The sequence below is a fragment of the Bos javanicus genome, chromosome 26 (genome assembly GCF_032452875.1).
Source record: "Bos javanicus breed banteng chromosome 26, ARS-OSU_banteng_1.0, whole genome shotgun sequence".
Taxonomy (NCBI): domain Eukaryota; kingdom Metazoa; phylum Chordata; class Mammalia; order Artiodactyla; family Bovidae; genus Bos; species Bos javanicus.
Window position 1 is genome coordinate 37,683,251 of NC_083893.1, and position 17,373 is coordinate 37,700,623.

The 17,373-nt window shown below is 36.9% G+C and overlaps 1 protein-coding gene across 2 annotated transcripts in view; it reads right to left on the reverse strand.

The window, feature by feature from the left end:
* Positions 1-4,164: 4,164 nt before the first annotated feature.
* RAB11FIP2 (RAB11 family interacting protein 2) overlaps positions 4,165-17,373 on the reverse strand; it is a 43,807-nt gene continuing 30,598 nt past the window's right edge. Inside the window, exons 4-5 of one of the 2 annotated variants that reach the window (XM_061403616.1) lie at positions 14,799-14,844; positions 4,165-8,544 (exon numbers count right to left, since the gene is read on the reverse strand). In XM_061403616.1, coding sequence (XP_061259600.1) covers positions 8,317-8,544; positions 14,799-14,844 — 274 coding nt within the window. In that variant the 3' untranslated portion in view covers positions 4,165-8,316. The remainder of the gene's footprint in view (positions 8,545-14,798; positions 14,845-17,373) is intronic. The other variant, XM_061403618.1, reaches the window with a different exon arrangement.

Here is a 17,373-nt window from a genome sequence, read left to right on the forward strand (position 1 = left end):
CTGTGATTTTAATGGCCTATGCTCTGTAGCTCCTTTTCTGCAAGAGACTAATCTAGTGGTTGGCACTAGTTTCCACTGAGGGTTTGTGTGATGATTGAAACAAAGACCAAAAAACCAGGTAACTTTTGCCAGTGTACAGATGTCTTTGAATCCATTTTACACTCTTAACTTTCTAGCCATTATTCCATCGAGGGATAAAAACCAATGAAATATTCTGCTACTGAATGTTTCTCTCTCGTGTGAAAGAAAGTGTTAGTCGCTCAGTCTTGTCCTACTTTTGAGACCTGGTTAACTGTAGCTCCCCCCAGGCTCCTCTGTCCATGAAATTCTCCAAGCAGGAATACTGAAGTGGGTAGATATTCCCTTCTCCAGGGGATCTTCCTGACCCAAGGATGAACCTGGGTCTCCAGCATTGCTGAAGCGACTTAGCAGCAGCAGCAGCAGCTCCAGCATTGCAGGCAGATTTACCACTGAGCCACCTGGGAAGCCCTCCTCTCTCACACTACCCTTATTTTAAATTGTTATTTTCAACCTAGTACGTAATGGTCTTTTCCTAATCATCCAACGTTTTCAGAATCTGATGCAAGATCTAACAAGACTCTTACATTTCATTCTCGATTTCCGCAGACATGAGAACTCGACTCAGTTTTGATTGTGAAAAGAATGTAAGCTTTTTATGAACGATTTGACAAAATGATTATAACTAGCAAAGTTACAAAGTGCCTGTTAAATAAAACCTCTCACCTTCAGGTCACAAGTTGGCTTCACTTGCATCAAGGTTCACTGCCCAATTTCATACATACCTTCAAAAACGTTATTCTACTGCACTCCATATGTGGCTGCGTTCTGTTTCCTTTCTATGCTAATATTTTATACCTCACTTTTCCAGACGTCTGTGGGGCTGAGAAGGATGCCCTCCTGAATCAGCTTGGCCACCACATCAGAACAAAGGCAGGCACTCTGGCAGTTTCACATTAAGGCCTGTGTGCATTTTTGCCTTCCCCATCACAACAGCAAATCTTACTGCACAACAATCACTTAGAAGCATCAGCAGTATGAACTATGTATTCTGCATAATGTATTGTGCATATCTTATAAGCAGGCTATCTATGTTGTTTCGTCAGACAAGTTTCTTTAAAACACAAAATATTCACATCATCAAAAAACTAGGAAAAAAAAAACAGAAAACCAACCAAAACATGTTCATAAATAAATTCAGGACTGGCAAGGAAAGTTGCTTAAAGTTTCAAAAAAAAAAAAAATCTCTAAAATATATTAAGGAAAAAGGGAGTGGGTCTCTATCTCCGTGGTACTCAGATTTGAATATGCATTGAACCACCTGCAGTTCTTGTTAATAGAGCTTTCTGGGTCCTGTCCCCAGAGTTTCTAATGAAGTGGGTCTGGAATTGGGCCTGAGACTCTACATTCTTCCAAGTTCCCAGGTGCTGCTGCCATTGCTGCTCTGGGAACTTTGAGAACTAGTGATCTCACCAACCACCTTTCCAGATCTGGTTGGCCAACTCCTTTAAAAGTACAGTAGAATTTTAAACGGCTGATGTACAAAATCAAAGAGACTATGGAATCAAGGACCACTGTATTTCAACAGAAAAATGTGTTTTACATCCCCAAATCACATCACACACACCACACTGACTTTAGACGACTGGAAGCTGTCACATACCATATGTGGTATGACCTTAACACAGGGCAGTATTATGTGCTAAACTGACCACTGGGATACTTACAGTTTTTACCAAAAGGCAAGACCATCATAAATGACACTGAAGAGTCATAGATACCACAAAGGGGCCTGTGTCAGCTCCTAGGTTAACATTCTGGAAGGCTCTAATCACCAAAGCAGCAGTCCGTGGACTGTCAGTCAGATTACCTGTACTGCCAGGCTCAAGGGCAGGTGTACCTAAGAAAGGCTTTTTCTTTATTGCTGTAAGAACATCTCACATGAGCTCTACCCTCTTAACAGATTCTACGTGCACAATACAGTATTGTTAACTGTAGGCACCATGCTCCACAGTGGATCTCTAGAACTGACTCATCTTACGTAACTGAAACTTGACAGTCCCTGCAAGCTACCTCCCGCCTCCCGCCCAAGTCTTGAGCTGTGGTTGCACATCACACGGGCCCCGCATGCCCCTTGGCCAAGTCAGGTTTTGATTAAACACAAGATCATCTGTGCGTGAAGTAAACAAGTACACTCTGCACTGTTCTGATGATTATGATAGTGGTACATCAGAAATAGGGATGCATTGGACTTCCCCAGAGATCCAGTGGTTTAGACTCTGTGCTTCTAATGCAGGGGGCACCAGTTCAATTCCAGGTAGGGGAACTAAGATTTCACTTGTGCTGGTGCAGTTAGAAATACTTCTTAATTAAAAAATAGAGATTCACTTACGAAGAGACTGTACTAGTGGCCTGCAGTTTTTTTTTAAGAACCAGTTACTAACATTTGGACATCATATTTCACATAAGAATGTGTATTGTCAGTCACTGAGACCATCAGGTTTAGCAACCCTGGCCTCACGTTCATTTCTGTCTGGCCACCATGAGCTGGGGCTGAGCAGTTCAGTTCTCCCACACCGCCACTATTCCCAGTAACACCCCCTTCTCCTGCCCCTGGCCTGCCTTCTCCTCCACCACATCTATCCGGCTCTATAAACATTTCAGTTTACCAGCCCTGCACCAAGGTTGTGGTATAAATGAAAAAGTTTGCTGGGAACTGTAAATAACCATAATCTCTGTCTCATGCACTTTTCTGTCATTCACCAGAGCATGAGAGAATGTGACATTGTAATAGTGACCATCTTTACTCCCCTCCAGTTTTTTTTTAATCATTTCCAAACTTTGGTTCTATTATTAAAAAAGTGGACCATATCTCACACTTAACAACACACCACTGAATACCTCTGAGACAGAATTAGATTTCATGCTTCCTAGTGACTTTTTAGTATGTCTAACAGATGATGAAACCCTTGAAATTTCAAGAATAAAATTTTAGGGGTATAAGAACAGAATCAAGCACTTCTAGTTCATGTAATTATAGGTATATAAGAATGTGGCTTGTAAACATTTGTACAATCATAAAAATGTGAAAATATGACTTCTGTGTTATCATGTAAAATCATTTAGGGGGAAATGTAGAATGCTGGGCATCCTACAAGCTTATTAGTTGAAAAGCTGAACAAAAACATTTCTGAGAGGCACTGCAATAGAGCAAACCTACATGGAAAATAACCACTTCAACAGAATAACAACTCTCTACTCCCAAATTACCCCAAATATCTGTCTCAGAAGACTAAGGAAAATAAATGTGAGTGCTAGGGACAGGCAGAAAGGGGAATGACCTGGAGAAATACTAGAGGAGGTGATGAGATATATTAAATGGACCTCTAAAACTGAGGACAGCTAGGGGTGAGGAAGGTATTCTGTCTGCAGAGAACCCCCTATTCCTTACCTTCACAACGACGACGTGTGGATCACGTCTCATCTAGAATACAACCACTCAACATACTGCCACACCCAGCATCATCCCACGCCCTTCGATTCCTGCTGCCCTTGGATGGCATTCCTGCTGCCTGGGATGGACAGGTGTCGTATACCTGCACTGCAGGCTGAGAAGGCTGGAAGTGGGCAGGAGTTAGTGGTCTTTACCAGGACCTAGACTAAAAACTGGTGAGAAATGCTACGGGACGGCCAACTGTAGTCTACTGTTGCGTTCCAGAAGTAGATATTGTTAATCATCTTCGATTTCCTCTGAAAGCTTGTACAGTCCTTACCTTAGAAGGCTGTTGTGAAGAATAATGAGATAATGCATAAAGAGAAGGCACTCCGTACAGGTCTCAGATTCTATACAAACACTCAAGATGTAATTTTCCACCAAATTGTTAAGTTCTGTCCCTGTGAGGGGATGATGTATTTATCTATGAAGGGCTGCTGAACAGTGTCCACGCTGAGGTATAAGCCACTCTCTCAATGACTTTCCAAAACCATTTTCATAGTGAAACGAGTCTGCAGGTATTATAGAATCCTTGCTGCGACACATCAAATGATAAGACATCCAAGTACTGCATTTTTAGAAGACAAGGAGGTCTCATGGACAAATGCATATTCATGCTGTTCTATCTACAATAAGAAATTATGACAACCAGATCAAGATTAAACACTTTTAATCAACTATAATAAACCAGTAATCATATATATTATATAAAAGTTCTGATTCATGCATCAGATTACATAAATTACACAACTGTCACATTATGTAATGTTTACATACTTTTCAGTTTGTACCTGCAAAAATGTATACAAGTTATTAGAGCATTTTCCTTAGTAATTGTAATACTCCTCAGTTATAAATAATGCTAGTATCTTTCAAATACCTGCTAAATATATACATTTCTAGATCTGCAGCATTTTTTTGTACCTCAAAATACAAACCACCTAGAAGAGTTAAGATTATAAGCCCAATGTATCATTTGTTACAGACTTCAGTTCCATTATAAGAGTGGATTTTTTGACATGGAAAATAAATGAAATAAAATGTCAACTCTAGTTTAATGCTTGAAGAGCTTCTACACTTCTTATTAAATACATCAGAAAACCCTTCATATGCAGATTAATTAGTTAAGGTGCTACCTATTGCATATTAAATACTTCCAATGAGTGCATCTGGATTATTAAAGTTATAAATCTGTGAAAATGGGGGCTTTCGGTGTGGGCTGACAGACCCTTCCATCTACAATCATGAGCCAGCAGCACTGCGATCCTTCTCCTTTCACTTCAAAGAGATCGAGGAAATGAGCATGCTTCAAATTTCACTTACACACGCGAGGGACACCAACCGTATCTATAAGACATATGAGCACACAGACATCACAAAGTTTCACCTTGTTTTGCAAATCCAGGGTAGGCTGCTTTTTCTAAAAAGCTACAGAAGAAAATAAAAGCTCGAGGGTAACAATTAATAGATATATTAAAGGCAGCAATTTTTTTCTTTTTTTTTTTTTGAGCTCTCTTTGCTGAAGAACAAGCACTCTTACGAGGGTGGAGGAGTTGGTGAAGGATGAGAAGAAAGCAAGTCTGTGACTAACGAGCTGAGTTTTACTTTAGGTTTCCATTCATGAAACCCCTTTAAATACAGGGCAACATTTTCACAGCTGGAAAATTACAACAAAATCTTCATTTGCTGTTAAAAGCAACAGACATAGTTATGTATAATCTATGGATATACATGAATACGTGTATTCATTCATGGGAGGATGGCAGAACTAGGCTCGATGCAGAATACAGCAGCAAAAAGCAATACTTAAAATTGAGTTGTGAATGGGGGACACATTATTTTATATACAATTCTAAGATTTACTCCCTGGTATTCAATAAATGAACTTGAAGCCTAAGTGGTAGGAGTGTATGTTCAATACTTTGAAGCTGAACTTTAGAATTTGGAAGGGAGCTGGTTGTATAACTACACTATTTAAAAAATATTAGCAGAGGCATTTTTAATTACATTAACAGAACTGTGTTAGCTTAAGACAGGTTTGAGACTATTACAAACACTGCAATTAAAAAAAGAATCCTCTTTTTTGTGGAATATTTTTGAGCATGTCTTTTTTAAGCATAAAAGCAGAAGTAATCTCTGTCTATAAGTCTATTGTGCTGTGCATTAATGAGTATATATGTTTTATTTCCATGTCTAAGTTACTAAAAAAACATACCATTTTAATACTTAAAAGTTACAGTTTGGAAAAATTAACCAATGTGATCTTTTGGCCTTTTTTCTACAATGCTAGAAATTAATACTACTCCACTTGCACTTCCACTCACAAACACAGGAAACACTGGCATGTTTACTCAGGAACTCATTTTTACTTTTCGTTTTTAGTTCATTATATTGACGAATTGATTATGAAAATACAGAGTAAGTCTGACTCTAGGTCATGAATGAAAGAAAGTTCATAAACATCAGAAAAGAATATTTCAGGCAGTGATAAATGCAGATTCAGTTTTCAATACAGTTCTTGTCTCAGAAAAAAAGATAAAAATATTGCAGTTATAGCCAAATCATTCACCAAGGATAAGTCTAATCCTTAACAGTTTTCACACAGGCCAAGATTCTCTCCTTAAAAATGAATTTCCTCATTAAAAAAATAGTAGTCCCTGAATCATACTTTTTCATGAGCTTTGTTTACATAAAACATATCCCCAGTACAACATTGGTATCGTGGGTCGTTCTATAGAAAGTAAATTTGGCCAAAGCATATTAAAATATCTGCAGATAATGTCATAATACTGAAAACACATGGATTCTAATACTTTTAAAAGTGTAAGAAGAGCCTCAATTATACTAAAACTAAGAATTGTGCAACATTTAACAAATGTTAACTAAAAATGGCACCATGTTAAAAAATAAGAACTACTAAGACCTCAAATGAGAAAATAAAATTTTACACCAGACCGTGAGGTTTACTACAGAAATTTAGAAGTGAAGGAAAAAGTTGGAAAGAGCTATTTTTCCTTCTCTTTTTCCTATTAAAAATTATTTTTTGTATTAACATTTGGGATTTTTTTTTTCAGAATTTCAAAATTTGTGCTCTCATAGGAAAACTAAAGCAATTCAGAAAAATACAAATAATAAGGAATTTTAGCTTATGAATATAAACCTGGCCAAGTATTATCTGATTCAAAATATTAAAACTGAGCAACAATTACATGTGCTTTGTTATTTAACTCTCAATGAAGTCTTAGTAGAGACAAATATTAGACAAAAATGTATTTGGTAAAAGATTGGGGAATACATGTCTCCGTGTATACAGGTGAACTTTTCATTGTAAATTTCCTTTAGAAGAAACAGATTTCAGTATTACACAGTATGTATTTCAGACTTTTAAAGTTAAAAAATGAGCAGCAGATGATTAGTAAAATTTTTATATCACTGTTTTTCACTTTAAAGACTAATTTTGTACAAATATATAAAGAAAATTCATGAAAGCGGTCAACATTTTGGGGGAGCAGACTTTAAAAAAAGTTGACATACAGTTTTGTGAAACTGATTTATTTTTAAAGGGTTTTAAGTATGTGGAACAGTATAAATTGTCATCCTAGTAAAGATCTGTTCTAAGAACTCACCCCTCCTTTAGTAAATCTTACTGTGGTTCAGAACCCAAATGCAACCATCTGTTCCATTATTTATGTAACTTGAAACCAAGCCTAATTCATCATTCCTAGAATTTGCTCATTGCTCTGGGTTATCAGGCATCAGAATGATCACCTACTCCCCCCCGAATTATCTTCAGATACAACTTCCTAATATTTCCTTTGATAGTATTTTAAAGACATTCAAAATCTCAACAAAACAAATCACATTTGCTTATCTTCTGCTTAAGGCTTAAACAAAGCTCAGATATTAAGACAAAAAACTAATTAAAAAAACTCATGCTGTTGTGAAGTTAATGAAGTTTCCTAAAATACATCATTCTTTAAAAAGGGACTTTGGGTCATTACTTTGGAAAAAGAGAAAGGATCTGATGGTAGAATAATATATAGTAGCAGCTTATTTTGAAACCAAGGTTCATATAGTCAAGAGTGATTTGAAGCAGCTTCTCTATAACAAACCATTTAGAGTATTAATAGCAATGCTGATTTGTTTTGCATCGACAGAGCACACATATATTTCCAGATTAAGAAACCCTAATTGGTATCCTATAATTTTAGAGGCAACCAGTTGTTTTTAAATGTTCTAAAAACACACGTATATATGAGGTATATGCACGTATTTTACATACAAAGATACATGAACATCTAGATATTCATGTACACATATGTGTATATAAAATATGAAACCTTTTTTTTTAGTAGTGTTTATAATGATCAGTACTCCTGCAGCTAAATGTCTATAAATTGACTTCTGAGAAACCAACCACAGTTTCAATTTTGCTTTACGAGAAACCTGTTCCTGAGGAATACGTCATGTACTTCTGAAGATACTTCTAGGTCTAAGAGAGATTAGTGGGCCAGCACCAGCACCTAAGTGAATCCTAAGGAACGGCTTATTCACGAGAATCTGGCCCATTTTCACTTTAAAGGTTTAAATTATTGAGCTCACTTCAAAGGTCACTCTTGATAGTCCCTGCTAATATTTACAGGTGAAATCATTTTTCACAATGAAGGAGAGTACATAATGAAACCTGATAGCGTGGTCTCTTTTTCAGTACCAAGCTTTTCTATTTTTCGTCCTCTTTCTTCCTTCCTTTCTCCTTCCCTCCTCCCGCCCCTGCCCCCGATTATAAATGCAGTACCACTGGCTTGTTAAGTATTGGAGAATTTGCCAGCTTTCCTGGACGGCTCGTAGGGCACTCTGAGAATACTGGGCGTCTCCTCCATCACCCTGACCAGGAGGTTGTCGATGTAGTCCTCCAGCTCCCGGATGTGCGAGTCCTTCCTCCTCAGGAGCTCCTTGTGTTTCACCAGCTCCTGCAGTACCTCCTCGTAGGTCAGACTTCGATAGCCTGCAGTGGCGTCAAAGGGGTTGCTCTCCTAGAACAGGATGAAGACGGTCACTTCAACAGAGTATCAGGGGCAGATGATGAACTATTTTGAACTTCAACTTTTTTCAAACCCTCGTCCCTATCCTTGGCAAGAACCCGTGTGACAGTTCACAGCGTGTCTAGCCAGTTCTCCGGAGAAGGCAATGGTACCCACTCCAGGACTCTTGACTGGGAAATCCCATGGACGGAGGAGCCTGGTAGGTTGCAGTCCATGGGGTCTCGAAGAGTCAGACACGACTGAGCAACTTCACTTTCACTTTTCACTTTCATACACTGGGGAAGGAAATGGCAACCCACTCCAGTGTTCTTGCCTGGAGAATCCCAGGGACGGGGGAGCCTGGTGCGCTGCCGTCTATGGGGTCGCACAGAGTCGAACACGACCGAAGCGACTTATTAGCAGCCAGTTCTCAGGAAAGGACTAGAGCAGATGTACCCACGCCTTGATTACAACTCTAAATTCTTCTAAAACCATTTTTTACACTGTGTACAAATATCCTAGTGTTAATAAATGACCATATAATTTAAGATTAGATTAACAAATAAAATGTTCTATAATAAATATAATTTAAGAAGACGAAACCAAAAGATCTGTAGGAACCAACTGTAGGAAATATAAGAGGCTATTGAAAACTAGACCTTTGGACACTTAGTTCTCATGGAATTGCTTCCACCCAACTAGAGTTTAATGCTATGCCTTTGCCTCTTTATTGAAGATGGTTGTAAGAAACAGCATTATCAACTCTGCTTCAGATATTGGTTATGAAATGTGGCTGGTGTTCAGAACTACTATATACTATTATATAATGATATTATTATGTAATAATAGTATATAATAATAAATCCATGGGCAACCCTTGCAAGAAGCTCCATGGGATAACTACTATTTTAACTTATAGGCAAATAGACCTTTTCCTCCTCTGAGAAACTAGTTTATTTTTCTCCTCCCAGTACTAAAACCTGTATAATTTATTTCCCTTTTTGCCCTGGTTGTCAGGAAACTCAGAGTTCCACCCCTATCATGCTAACAAGATTAGTATATCTGCACTGTCTGCCACTTCACTTATTTTGTTTAATCTTATTCTGTTGGTGAAAATTCTTTTAACACAAAGGTAAAACATAAGCCAAAAAGGCACTGATTAATGTTTATTATAAAGCATCCTAATATTAATAGAAAGTATTTCTCAGGAATTTCATCCAAAAAGCACTGTATCATCATCTATTTAAAGTGTGTAATACTGAGATTTTTCATTATGCAAAATGTAAAGTAGCAATCTTTATGGCATTTTATATATACTTCTATCACTACATTCAATGACTGGAATTGGTGTTCATCACTTTCTTTCCAAACATTTCCTTTTGGCTTTAAAGAAAATACACTAAAATCCTGAGGAAATGGACCTTGCTCTTAAGGACTAACAGTATCTAATCTATTCAGTAGAGGACTGAGAACCAGGACCGATAAATATAGATAGGTCTTTTTTTTGTGTGTGGTCATAGAAATTAAATTTGTATTCATTTTTTAGGCTCTATTTTAATTTGCTATGCATCCAAGAGTTTTCATCAGTAAAGTCAAAGTGTAACTTTTCATCCCCTTCTCCCCCAGCCCTGTGAGTGTGCTGCACCAAAGGCATAAGCAAGAGCACAGGTGCCAGTATGTTTGTGTTAGCCAAGCACACTCCCTTCTCTAGCTAGGATAAAAGCAAAAAAATATTCTGGGCTGAAAACTTCTCCAAGCCACAAAATCCCTAAGGTGTTTTAGAGAAGACACAGCTTGCACTAGACCTTCAAAGATTCTGGAAGGTACAAATGCATATGGCAATCTCAAGCAGTGGGCTCTGCTTGTTCAAAGGAGGAAACAAAGCTCAAGGCCCAGGGGTCAATAAAGGTGATCAGCAGAGTACGGCTGGGAAAGAAGGTTCAGGGCAGGGCACAGAGACAGACAGAGGTTGAAATGGTGGGTTCCAAACAGGCCATCAAGGATGTCTAATGCTACCAGACTTAGTGCTATGGGAAACAGAGCCTACTAAAGGTTGTGGAAGAGAGGAAAGATGAGTAAAGCTAAATTCTAGCAAAATGGTATAGCAGTGGGTAAGACCATTTGGAGGGACCATGATTAGTTACAAAGTTATTTAACAGTATGTGGTACAGGCATCCTCACTTGTGTCTGATTCTTTGTGACCCCATGGACTGTAGCCCACCAGGCTCTCTGTCCATGGAATATTCCAGGTAAGAATACTGGAGTGGGTTGCCATTTTCCTAGCCCAGGGGATCTTCCCAAGCCAGGGATCAAACTCGAGTCCCCTGCATTGGCAGGTGGATAACACTGTGCCACCTAAGAAGTCCCCACTTAATAGTACAGACACAAGTTAGTAAGAGTCTCTACTAGATTAACAGAATAGAAAGGATGCTAAAAGGAAGTAAGTTTAAATTCTGTTAAACATATTAAAAACAGTGTATTTTACCATTAGAAACTGGTACAGATACAACTTTATGAGTTGTACTATTTTTGTCCCCCAAACATTTCAAAATATTGTTTTACTACAACTAAAGGACAATTCTGGAGATATGCTGGTTTACTTTGTAGTTTCTTCTCTTTCAAAGCAATTAACCTTTTGTTAGAGTAAGTACACACACATATTTATAAGTTTATCTAATTGGTCATAAGTAGTCTAGAGATATAAAAGTTATAATTTTCTAAACACATTCTTATTGACATTTATTACACTACGCATGTTTCTGAAAAAAAAAAAAAGGTAAGAAATACTGTAGAGGTAAGTATATTTAAAACATTAATTGAAAATAAGCTACTCTCTTACTTTAACCAAAGTAATTCTGTACAAATTTGAGACAGAAACCCACATAGGTCTCACTTTTCCTTCTCTCATAAATGAGACGTTCTCCAAGTTCCCTTTCAACTCTAACATCTCCTGGTCTACAAAGTGATTTTTCTGAACTGCATTAAAAAAAAAAAATAATGTCCAACTAATGTGATTTCATTTTTCTAATACAACATTTACTGAAAAATAGCAGTTCTGAGAACTGCAGGGATTAATGAAATTAAACTAAATGAGATTCATTATCAATTGATTATTTTACTTTTTTTCTTAATTTAACATAGTAATAGTGTCAGATTGAGCCTCTCTTAATCAAATTATACATTTATGAACTGATTTCTCCAAATTAATTAAGTGATAATATACACTTAGAAAATCATTTATATTGTTATATTTAACACTATACCAGCACTACCAGAGAATGTAGCTAAATTTCTCTAAAATGGGGATTAAAAATATCAGCAAATTCTTTTATTTTGACATAAGTAGCTTAAATCATGCCACGATGCAAGTCAATCTAAAATTTAATCTCTCAAAATAATCAATTATTATCCCACAATATTGTTTAATACTTTATAGCCATAATCTGAAATATACAAATCCACTAACTGGCTTATTTTTCTCTTCACAATCATCTTGGAAATACACTTCTGAGCTTTTCAATAAATTTTCCATTTGTCCTTTTATGTGAAAATTTTACCCCAAATTTCTTTATCAAGTTTCTATGCCAAAAAAACAAAAATCTTAGAAACACATGTACTATAAACTATGTTCTGGAAAATAATATAAAATAATTAAAAAGTTTTATGCCTAGCTCCAGATTTATCTTGTATTTGAAAATCATGTAAACCTAATTTTAAGCATAAGATTCTTAATTGACTAAATATACTCAATAAATACAACTATCTTTCTGTTTTTTATATAATTCCAAATAAAATAAAGATAAATGCATACAATAGGAAATAAAAAATATTTTCTAGTTTCAAAAATTATTTTGCTTAAGAACTCTCAGGCAAATATAAAAATAAATTATTTTTTCAAAAGATACCTTCAATACTATTTTTGGAAAAGCTAAAATTGAGAAATCTCCAAACTGGTAAAGACTCAAATAACTTAACACAGGCCTCCTAAGTACTCAATATTTTTCCTCTAGCACTCCATATAGATGGCACATATGTTTTTAAGATGTCTTCTTATATTGAAATTTAATGTAAATTTTTCTCCTCTATTCCTCTTTCATAACCAATCTTTTTTATTACTACCTTACCTCTGTTAAAAATTTCCATACGCAGATATAAGAAAATAGGTATTGGGTGAGAGAAAAGAATTACTACATGAAGCTTTTTAACTGGAATTTTAAATAACTGTTGTGCAAACGACTTTGAGAATTACTAGTGATCTATTTTTACTTTACTCATAGTCTAGCCTCTTAAACTAGGAAATGTATATTTTTTACAATATTTAAATTTCAACAAAAGCAAATTATCAAGACTCAAAATAACTGAAGATTTAAAGAAAGGTTGTCCTGGTAACCAAATATTGGTGGGGTACTAACTGACATCCGAAGCAACTAGAGGAGAGAGAGAGAGATAAGATGAAGGCTTGGCATTCTCTGATCATCTCATTATTGTTCTAATGAGGAACTTTGCTCTGGGAATATCATCTCAGCTACTTTCACATCTTTTGTCCTACTCCCTTCATCTCCCTTTCAGTTCTTAATTAGGCCTTAAAGAGCTCACACTGCCCTTTCAACTGGCTACTGCTCCTGTTTAAACACTGCGCTTTCACAGACAGGTGTTGGCACCAGCATGTAAGACATACAAACTTAATTACAAAATACTACGTCCAGAAGGGGGAAAAAATATAACTTAGTGCATGGCTATTATTGGAGAACTTAATGTAAATTACTTCAAACATCTTATAATCTTCAACATAAAACTTGTTCAAATACTTTTTTTCAACAACGATCAGTAGGAGGATGAGCTTTCTCCTCTTAATTGTATCTTGCAGTAAATTAACAACACCTAGTAATCCTTTAACTGTCATTTAGAATAGTTAGTATTCCAGAGAAAAATAATCACACATCAAGGATTCTTTTATCACCTTTAAATCCCTTAACTAAAACAATTTTCACATTTTATTTCTTTAAAGAATTCTAAGGATGCTTTTGCAGCAATAAATTACAAGATTTGGAAAAGTACATTTACAAGCACACAGAAGTTGTAATTAAGGTTACTTAATAAACAATAGCTGCACATTCAATCGATTTTTTGATGTTGCATTTTGTTTGAGATTAAGTAACTGCCTGATAGAATTCATTTTACTATCTGATCAAAGGCTGACTTCATATATTCTGACGTTTCTTGCCAGAGTGCCATAATATAAAGACTTGAGTATTTATGAAACATCAAAACGTACAAATCATTTACATAAAACAGTGAAAACACAGTACAAAGTCCTCTGCTTCTATAATGTTTCCTACCATTTTAAAGACAACTATGTTTAGAGTGGTTTACACAACACTATGGTTTCTTCTAGGCCTATCACATCACAGAAAATTGTGATATGTTACTGCTTTGAAAAATTCTTATTATACATCTGGATCACACACGTTAAGGACAGATGGTTCAAACAGCAACCACCAGCCGCTTGGAATAAAGGCTCTATTTCTGTTACTCAGTGAGAATGTAGTTTCCTACCAAGACATGTGCCCATATTTTAGAAAGTAACTTATTCTCTAGGTTTAATATAGTATTTAGAATTGACTGAACATGTTACTGAACCTCTGAACAGAGATGGAAAACTGAACTTGAAATAACAATGAAATGAACTTAAAATATCTGAATAATCCTTGCAAAATATGCGAGTTAATTTAGCAGGTCGATACCAAGTCTGTTAACATATTTGGTTTCATTCTGACTTAGAAGGTAAATGTCCTACAGGTTCTTTCAAACACACTTTCCTGGTTAAATGGATCTCTTGCCAGGAAGCTTTCCCTATTGTTAAATATTAACAAGCAGTTTTATTTTTCCTTCAATCTTAGTCACAACAATAACAACAAAATGCTAGTTTTCTCCACATGCTCTTATTTCATAACTATTATAATGCTGACTTTGACATATAGCTTTCTTATTCATATTTAAAGAGCCTGCAAACAAAATCTGTATATTCTAAATGAACTTCAATTTTAACTAAAACTGTTTGCTTATACTTCCATAGATCATACCTAAGTCATACCCTATGGTATATTTTGTGTTTCTTCTTTCTCTGCAGATTATTACGCTAAACCATAATCTGTAGGTAACGGAGGGATTCACGGAGATGGAGGCCTTTTTAAGAATGTGCCGCAGACAGCCAGCCAGCGTGTGGCTTGGTTTTTGGTAATTCTTAAACCCTCGACACAACTTACCGGAATCTTCCTGAGGTCCTCATGACTTGTCGGATTCACATGAAAACTGAGCAATAAAAGACAAGCATAAATGTTAAAAGCTTATCACAGTCCATGTGGGAGGAAACATGAAAGCAGAACATTTCAACCAGCACCGCAACAACAATTTCTAAACTCCTACACCACCTGGGTGACTGACATTTAATCCAGGATGTAAAAGAAAAACAAGATTTACGCAACATACTATACTTTTAAACTTTGAGGGAAAACCCTTCAGTTAATACTAGAATTGAAGAACTGTATCTTTAAATACGTAGTTTCTAAACATGTTTAAATATAAGCAAATTTACCTAGTCAGCTACTTTATAAAATTAAAGTTTGTAATATTATTATTCATTTAATACACATGCACATACCTTAGGCCTTCTGAGATAAAACTAAGGAGACTTAAATAAATTTAGGGTGGGAAGCATGTAGAATGAAAAGAGTTGAAGCCATCTTTTAAAACAATTATTCCTATAGGTGTTAGAAAAATTAACCTTTAAACATTTTCCTATCAAGGAGAGAATGAATTCAGAGCTGTGTGAACCATTTCTGTCATTAATGGATTTCTAAGTAGCTGGTCTTCAAAATTTAAATACCCAAATGGACCAAAACAAAATGGATTTCTTCCATGCAGAGGATGAAAACATCACAGCTGAATGTTATAATCATTTTCCTCTTTAACACGTGTCCATTAGGAAGGGGACTGCAACCAAAAAGAAGCTAAACTTCAAAGCCATCTGCTGAGTAAATATTTCATCGTTGCTATTCAAGTTTAATTTTTACCCAGCACTTAATGACTATTAGCCATCAGAACCTCTACAAAGCATTAATGTCCTAGGAACGTTTTTAATCCCCACAGCCCCCACAAAAAGACTTCACTGTAAAAAGTATATATATATATATTTATTTATTTATTTATTTATTTTTTCATTATCTGTGCAAGTAACTGGAATCCTTTGAAGAAACTCACTTTGAAAACTTTTGACTGCATGCATGAAAAGTCTGGGCACAGAAAAATATCTATTTTCACACGGAAAAATATCTATTTTCACAAGTATATGTCCCAAGCTGTAAATCCACAGGGCATGTGTGCATGTATGACCACCTTGAGAGAGTTTCTCATATATCCAAGGTTTCATTTGTTATGACTAAAGGTTTGTGGTAGTAGCTACCAGAACTGGTTGCTGACCTCTTCTGCCTAGAACTCCTGTGGATAAATTTGGCATCTCAGTAGAGCCTGGTGACATGGTAGGGAAGATTGAGACATGTTTTAAATACCAACGATGCACCATTTACAGGCCAGTTTGGCTGACACATTTTCTCATTCCCAGTACTTCACTATCTTTATGGTGTTCTGTGTGGTCCCAGACTGGAGTCCCTGTACCGGCAAAGCCTCAAAAGTCTGACAAAAAAGTGGCTTAGAAGAAAACAAAAACAAATCCAAAATACATCATCATGTGTACCCCTAGGCCCACAGTGGCTCGGGAGCAGCTGATAACACATGTGGTTCCCATCCTCCCCGGTTTCTGGGCCAAGGAGGTCAACATCAGGGACCTCAGGACTCTCTCTTCTTGCCCATTATCTCAGTGTGCTGTTCTCTGATATGTCAAGAAACGCATTCTGCGGTGGCTTTCTCCATTCGACTGTGATACTCTGGAGGACAAACTGATGGGCTGACAGCACACCACAGTGGTTACAGGCAGAGAGGTGGTGGTGTGAACTCAAATCCTGCTTTTTCCCTTTACACACTTGCCTTTGAGTGTGTCTGGGTTCCCTCATCTGTAAAATGGGAATGCTAACAGGAGGAATGCAACAGTCCCATGTAGGACTCTTGGGAAGATCAAATGAGATGATCCCAGGTAAAACACTCAGCACCGTGGCTAGCAGACAGCACATGTTCAGTAAATTAATTTATTGAATGAATATTTACATATCGCTTATACTGTGCCAGACATTGTGTTTAATAATAAGCACTTTAACCAAAATTAACTCATTTCATCTTCATAACCCTTAAGGTAGGTATGATCTTCATTTTCAAAAGAAGGAAATGAGTCACAGAGAGGTTAGGCAGCTTCTGGGAGGTGGTACAGGAGGTGAGTGGTGGAAGTGACACAGGCCTAGCCCTGTTTTCTGCTCATGGATCCACTTAGTGAGCACCGGCTACACCGGTGAAGCCCTGAACACACAGGGCTTGAAGCATGAGACACACAATGTTTTGAGTAAGCACACAGGAGATGTGCCCCTGCAGGCGGAAGAGAGCACTCCTGAGTTAAATTCCTGGACCCCCTAGAGGAAGGAGGCATTCTAGTGCAGCAAATTAGCCAAGGAGCATCTAAGTCCAGGAAAAAGTAGGACTTAACACTGCATGAAAGATAGGCTTGGCAAGCCAGAGAAAGAGCACAGGGAGGCCCTGTATTGTCTGCTACTGCAGGACACCAAGGAGACCAGCACACAGGCAGCAGGATGGGAGGGAGCCCGTGAAGGGTAGTCATGTAGGGGATGAGGCCCCTGGAGCTGATCCACAGAGCAGCAGGTCACTTCTGACGAATTT